The 7,354-nt window shown below is 47.8% G+C and overlaps 1 protein-coding gene across 1 annotated transcript; it reads left to right on the forward strand.

The window, feature by feature from the left end:
* The first annotated feature begins 1,831 nt into the window (after nt 1-1,831).
* GPR150 (G protein-coupled receptor 150) lies at nt 1,832-3,680 on the forward strand. The gene has a single exon (XM_065875441.1). The coding sequence runs from the start codon at nt 1,832-1,834 to the stop codon at nt 3,116-3,118; it is 1,287 nt and encodes a 428-aa protein (XP_065731513.1). The 3' UTR covers nt 3,119-3,680.
* The last annotated feature ends 3,674 nt before the right edge of the window (nt 3,681-7,354 follow it).

The raw sequence follows: 7,354 nt of genomic DNA on the forward strand, positions 1-7,354 counted from the left end.
CGAGCCACAACTACTGAGCCCACATGCCACAACTACTGAAGCCCACGCACCTAGAGCTGGTGCTCCGCAACAGGAGAAGCCACTGCAGCGAGAAGCCCGCGACGAAGAGGAGCCCCCGCTCGCCACAACTAGAAAAAGCCCGCGTGCAGCAACAAAGACCCAATGCAGCCAAAAATAATAAATAAGATAAATTAAAAAAAAATTAAACCAGGAGTTTGATTTCCCAAGGCTATCACTGTACCTCTTAAATGTTCCACTAAGAATGGCTATTCCTACATCTCCCCACAGCTTCCTTGAGCTCTTCTGGATGATACTGGGGTGGCTCAGGTATAACAGGCATTATTTTCTTAGGTTGATGGATTTATAATCAAGGTAGAAACATTTGCTCAAAATTATTTGAAATGCATCATATATCCATTAATTCATCAACTCAAAACATATTTACTGATACCTACCATGGGTCAGGTCCAGTGATAGGCACTGGGGATATAATAAAAATGACAAAGTTCTCTGGCCACAAAGGGCAACACCTTGAGAAATGAGATTCCCACTCCACCTTGCAGGACTGTCCGCTGCACCCACCAAACCCTCCTATCCCGGACATCTTAAAGTGTCAAATATTTCCTCAGCCTGGGAATGTGAACCCCAGCAGACACCCAGATCAGGAAGCATAGGCTGTACTTTCACCATAATTAATGTGGAGGGTGCATAAAAAACCAAACTGATGCTTCCAACAGGAAAACTAAAATTTGTTTCTGAGGAGGTAGGGCTAAAATAAAAGAGATTGCATTTAATCTAAACCATTTCCTGTGAGTTGGATTTCTTTTTTAAAACTTGGCCGCCTTATCATCTTCTTAGTCACCTTTTCTCCAGGCTTATTGGAGGCGTAGTCCCTCCTAGCAACCTCCCATCTGCTAAAAAACAGAATCAAGAGAATGAAAAGCCTTGATGATACATCTGTCACTGAGTGAAAATATTAGGAGAAAAGCAATAAATGTACTATCCATTTGCATAAAGCCTATTAATGCCCTCTTCAGACTAATGAAATGAATTTTACATCACAGAGAGCAGCTGTGATCTGCTGTTTCTAGTAATGAGGAGTATTTGAAACAATCTGCAAACCACAACACCTTTGACTTTAGTTCTCTCCGAGTAAAATACTCTTGTTGGCCAGAGGAAGATTTATCTGTTGGGCTCCTCTTTGCTCAAAACACTATAGGTTTCTTGGTTTCCTGTTTTTCTCAAGCTAGTACAGAACCATGGCATTTCAAATCTTTCTCTTCTGTATTTTAATCAAAACTAGTGCCTTTTTTTTTTTTTTTTTTTTTCTTACTGTCAATCTGAAACCATTTTAAGGGTATAGTCTCAGTCAGGACTTTCCTCTCCAGTGTGCTGGTCCCGGGTTAACGTTGGCCAGGCAAAGCGACCTTCTGTCTGGCTGTGCTATATGTAAACACCCAACGGGAGAGGTTCCTAGAGCCCAGTGCTTCGCGGCTCCCGCGAGGGCTGCACCGGGGCTGCGGCAGAGACTGGAAGGGGATCTACCCGGATTGGGAGGGGAGACGCGGAGAGGAAGGTGGAGAAGAGGAATCATGTGTGTTCCTCGAGCGTACACCCCCCCCCATTTGAGTGACAAATGACGAGGACAACCTATAAAAACAACTAAGCGCAAAGCTACCTGCATCCATCTCCCTCTCCGTGCGTGTGCGTTTTCAACTAACTTTGGGAACTCGTTAAGACCCGGCATCGCGCCCAGCGGAGCCTCGCCTCCACCTTGGTTTCCCGCGCCCTGCCTGCCCTGTTCGGTACCTCCTCTTCCTCCAGGCTAGGGATGGAGGATCCCTTCAGCCCCTCAACTCCGGCGCCGGCGCCCAACCTCTCCGTACCCATCTCGCTGGGCTGGGGTCTCAACCTGACTTCCGGACAGGGAGCCCCAGTCCCGGGGCCGCCGCCGCCGCCGTCCGGGCCGCCCAGCCGTCGCGTCCGCCTGGTCTTCCTGGGGGTCATCCTGGTGGTGACGGTGGCCGGCAACGCTACGGTGCTGTGCCGCCTGTGCGGGGGCGGCGGGCCCTGGGCAGGTCCCAAGCGTCGCAAGATGGACTTCCTGCTGGTGCAGCTGGCCCTGGCCGACCTGTATGCGTGCGGGGGCACCGCGCTGTCGCAGCTGGCCTGGGAGCTGCTGGGCGAGCCGCGCCGGGCCGCGGGCGACCTGGCGTGCCGCTTCGTGCATCTGCTACGGGCATCCGGCCACAGCGCGTCGGCCCACCTCGTGGCGCTCATTGCCCTCGAACGCCAGCGCGCCGTGCGCCGTCCACAGGGCCCGCCGCTGCCCGCGCGCGCCCTCGCCGCCCTGGGCTGGCTGCTGGCGCTGCTGCTGGCGCTGCCCCCGGCCTTCGTGGTGCGCGGGGGCGCCCCCTCGCAGCCGCCCGCCGCGCCCCCGGCCGCTCGCGCCTGGCCCGGGGAGCGTCGCTGCCGCGACATCTTCGCGCCGCTACCGCGCTGGCACCTGATGGTCTACGCGCTCTATGAGGCCATCACGGGCTTCGTGGCGCCGGTCGCGGTCATGGGCATCGCTGGCAGCCGCCTGCTCTGCGCCTGGCGGCAGCGCCCGCCCCAGGCCCCATCGGCCGCGGCGCCCAGTCCCGGCCAAGCCCCCGCGCCCAACGCGCTGCCCCGCGCCAAGGTCCAGAGCCTGAAGATGAGCCTGGTGCTGGCGCTGCTGTTCGTGGGGTGCGAGCTGCCCTACTTCGCTGCCCGGCTGGCGGCCACGTGGTCGTCTGGGCTGATGGGAGACTGGGAGGCCGAGGACCTAGCGGTGGCCCTGCGCCTCCTGGGGGTGGCCAACAGCGCTCTCAATCCCTTCGTCTACCTGTTCTTCCAGGCGGGCGACTGTCAGCTCCGGCGGTGCTGGCGGAAGCGCCTGGGTGCAGTGTGCTGCCCGCGGGAGGGAGTCGCGGAGGACGACGAGGGCGCCCGGGGCCACCAGGCGCTCCACCGCCACCGCTGGCCCCACCCACATTATCACCACGCTCGGCGGGATCAGCCGGAGGAGGGTTACTTGCGCCCACCCCCGCCGCGTCCTCGGTCGCTGCCCTGCTCCTGCGAAAGCGTCTTCTAGGTGTTCGTTGGCCACAGTCAGGTCATCTGTCGCTGCGGCACCGCCTCCACGGAACACGAGGCCGGCCGGTCTCTATCTAGATCACAACCGTCAGGACCGTCTCCAAGAGCGTTACACTGAAGCTGTCCCCATCCTCCACTCCCCTATTACATTTCTTTCTAATGTTTACATTTTTCTACACTTCCAGGTTCTCTTCTCCTTTTCAGTTCTCACATTTCCCCATCTGGAGACAGAGAGTGAGCCATTTGTTTGTAAAAGCAAAGTTACAGAGTTATTTTTGTAGTTCTTTTTCACTCCCATAGCGTTCTGGATAAGACCATTTGCTTTGGTTAAATTGCCAAGCTTTCATTACTTGCTGTGTTATCATCTATTTTTCCTTGTTTGGGGTCGTGTTCAACTGTAGCTTGGGGACCAGAGAATGTGCCTCTCTTTCCGGGAGGAATATCCTCACATTGCCCTGAGGAGCCTGGAAATTGTACCAGTGATACTGTCAGAAATGTAATCTTGCTGTCACTTCAGAGCCACAGAGTATTTGTAAAATAAAAACATTTCCCACAGAGCAGTTAGGACTTTTTTTTTAACATGGTAATGTGTTTTCTCAGAAGAAAATCAGTGTGGCCTTTATTTCTGGTCTAGCTTCCACTTCAGGAGAAGCCGGGATTGTAGGAGGGAGACATAAAAGCTTGCCTTCCAACCTTTCAAATATGCCCCGTTTCTGTAGGAAATTGTTCCTGTGCCCAGAGCAGCCTCTACAGCTGTGATGCTTTGCACAGGTGGAGCCTCTGAGCAGAATCGCCAGCAGACTAGAGAAGGGAAGCACCTGAGTGGTGCATAGGGGTGAGGCTCACTGTCCCAGGTGGAGCCTTAGGGATATTCGCAGCTAGGAAGAAAGCTGCAACCTCCCAATGCTGCATGGATATATAAAACTCTCTTTTTTACAAATAAAGGCAATGCCTATTGGTGTGGAGTGCTGAGAACAAGGTCAAGGAGCAGATTTAGTCAGTGACCTCCTCCTCCTAACTGTCCTTGGCTCTAGAGAGAAGTGGCAGCTCTAATGAACAAATATCCATCTGTTTACCAATGTTTCATCTGAGAATCTTCAGGCTTTCCATTACAGTGTTTCCTGTTCATGCACAAACGCAGGACTAAGATCCAGAAAGGAGAAATGACTGGTAAAGTTCACTTGTGAAGCCAATGCTCTCTGAGGACTTCCTTGTTTTGTTCATTGATGAATCCCAAACTCTTAAACAAAGTTTGATACATAGTAGGCACACAACACACATTTGTTGATTAATTCATCATATGAATCAGGCATAGATAGAATAGAAAAAAGATTTACAAAAAGAAATCTTCATTAAACTTGGCTTACCTTCCTCCAAAATCTTGTCCAAAAATGTTATATAGTTAGAGGTTTTCCTTCCTCTCTTTCATCCTCCCTACCCTGCTTAGGAAGGTATGGCATGCAATATACCAAGAATAAGCCACCTAAAGAGAAAAGAACACAATTGTCTTCATGAACCTAAATCTGGGTTATAGCATTATTTTTATTCATTAATAAACATTTATTACTCGCTCATTTTGTGCCAAGCAATGTGCTAGGCATTGGAGATGCTAAAATGAGTAAGACACATTTTCCCTCAAAGACCTTATAATCATATGTAGGAGACAATCTGACAAATACAGCACAAAAACAGTCAGATGTGCTTTAATAGGGGTTCCAGTCTGGGTGTCAGGACACTGAAGAAGAACATCTAACAACCTTGGGAGGCTGGGGGATGGTGGGGGTGACCCATCAGATAGGGGAAGGTATTCTATGCAGTTGGGACAAGCATTTGTAAAGCATAAGTGAGAGAGAACGTAGCATGGTTAAGGAATGGCAATAGTTGAAATATCTAGCATTAGGGTGCCTGTGGGGTCTGACCTGATGGGATATGTGGCCACAGAGATCCAGCCCAGACCCAGTGAAGAAAAGTCTGTTTGCCACACCAAGAAAGCCAAAAATAGCCTTTGAAAGATTTAACCAGAGTTGCAATATGATCAGATTTGAATTCTGCAAAGTCATTCCAATGATGGTGTGAAGGATCAACTAATTGGAAGGGGGGAATACCTAGAGGCAGGGATCAAGGAAGAAGCTCAGAGACCTCAAAATATGACCTATAATGTTTTATCACTTAGAATGCTCTCAACAAGGTAATTTAAGCCAACTGAGTCAGATTTTCTGTTTTCTGCAGTTGAGAACACACTAACAGAAAAACAGATACAGCTGGCTTAAATTTATTATCTCACATAACAAGAAGTCCAGTGGTAGGGCTGCTCCAAGATTGGTTAATTGAGTAGCTTCATAACTTCATAACCAAGGGCCTAAATCCTTTTCGTCTTTCTATTCTGCCATCCTGAGCTGGTGGGCTTGACATTAAAGTCAGTTTCCCTTGAGGTCACAAAATGGCTGCTGCAGTTCCAGGCATCACATTCAAACATGACAATGTGCAGAAGAAGATTCTCTCTTCTTTTCACTCTTTATAAGAATGAAGAAACATTTCTTGGATGTCCTGGATAGACTTTCCCACATGGTTCATTGGCCAGTCCATATCTAGACATATCACAGCAAGGGAAACAGGGCCACCATGACTGACTTGGACCTGGAACTGAAGATATGAGTTGCATAGAGAAGGGGTGAAAAATGAGACTCTCATTCTTTCTTTTAGGAAAGAAAGAAGGGGAAATGCTTGTTGGGAGGCCAGACTAAACTTTTACACAATTGCAAAATTGTTAAAGAGATTGATTTTTTAAATCTATTAAAGATTTACAGCTGATTACCATCTAGAAATTAAGAGAAATTTCCATCTGGGTCAAAAATACAGAATTCCAATTCAAGTAGTTAATTTAAAATACAATTAAACTACATTTCCCTAGATTTTGTGGAAGATTTGGTTAAATCCACTTCATACTAAAATGCTTCTCTTCTATAACTAAGAAACTTTCTCTAACTTTAACTATATCTGAAATTTGAAGGTAGATCTAGGTGACTTCGTTCCCATCCCTGGTGGCATTTCTTGGTTAAGAAACTTAAAGCACCACCTCAGAATCATGACCACTGATCCTAGGAATCTACATTGCTATAGACAACTCATAATTTCAGCTCTGTCCCAATCAAGGAAGCCCCCAAAGGTTATTCTAAATTTAGACTCTTCCTAGAGTAGGACATACCACTCAAACTGCACAGCAAAGGGAAATGAGCAGGTGACCCTGAACTTGATCTCTTTTCTAGGTATCACCCAAACAGGAAATGACTAGAGGACCATCAAGACCACATATTTGGAGTTTGGGAGAAAACAAATAACATCCCCTTCACCCACTGGACATTCCCCTTGGAGTTAGATTTTAACTAAGCTGCTGCAAACAGGTCTGGACTTCAGGACTCCAGAGAGCACTATTTACATAGACAACAATGCAAATGTCACCACAACTTAAAAGACTAAATTCAAATGATTCTGCATTTTTTAAAAAGAACTAGCCACACAGGAACATACAGCTAAAATAAGTAAACATGAGCTATTACATAATTTGAAGGAGAAGATATGTAGAAAACAGCCAGGAGTGTAACTAAAACCACAACTAGCTATAAATCATTTACTAAAAATAGAATAATCTAGCTCATTTGTGGAAGAGATAGATTTAAAATATTTTTTTCTAAGCCACTTCCTAGGAAACACAAAAGGAAGTAGAAAATTTGAGCAGTTTCTCTCCCATTCCTAAAATTCCCTCGATCAAAGGGAAAACATTAACAAAATACTAATACAAATGAATAGTCTAATTAAATTAAACATGTTTTGCTGAGTTGAGAGGCAGTGTGATATAATGAAAAGAGCATTTAGACTTGGACTTGTTTCATCTCTACAACTTAGTGGCTGTGTGACTTTAAGCTGTTTGCTGAATCTTTTTTGTTTGTTTTGTTTTTTGTTTTTTGTGGTATGCGGGCCTCTCACTGTTGTGGCCTCTACCGTTGCGGAGCACAGGCTCCGGACGCGCAGGCTCAGTGGCCATGGCTCACAGGCCTAGCTGCTCCGCGGCATGTGGGATCTTCCCGGACCGGGGCACGAGCCCGTGTCCCCTGCATCGGCAGGCGGACTCTCAACCACTGCACCACCAGGGAAGCCCTGCTGAATCTTTTTGAGTCTTGGTTTTCTCATCAATAAAATGAGGTTTCTATTACCTTGCTTCATAGGATTCATGTAT

This window comes from Phocoena phocoena, chromosome 3 (assembly GCF_963924675.1).
Source record: "Phocoena phocoena chromosome 3, mPhoPho1.1, whole genome shotgun sequence".
In the NCBI taxonomy this organism is placed as follows: Eukaryota; Metazoa; Chordata; class Mammalia; order Artiodactyla; family Phocoenidae; genus Phocoena; species Phocoena phocoena.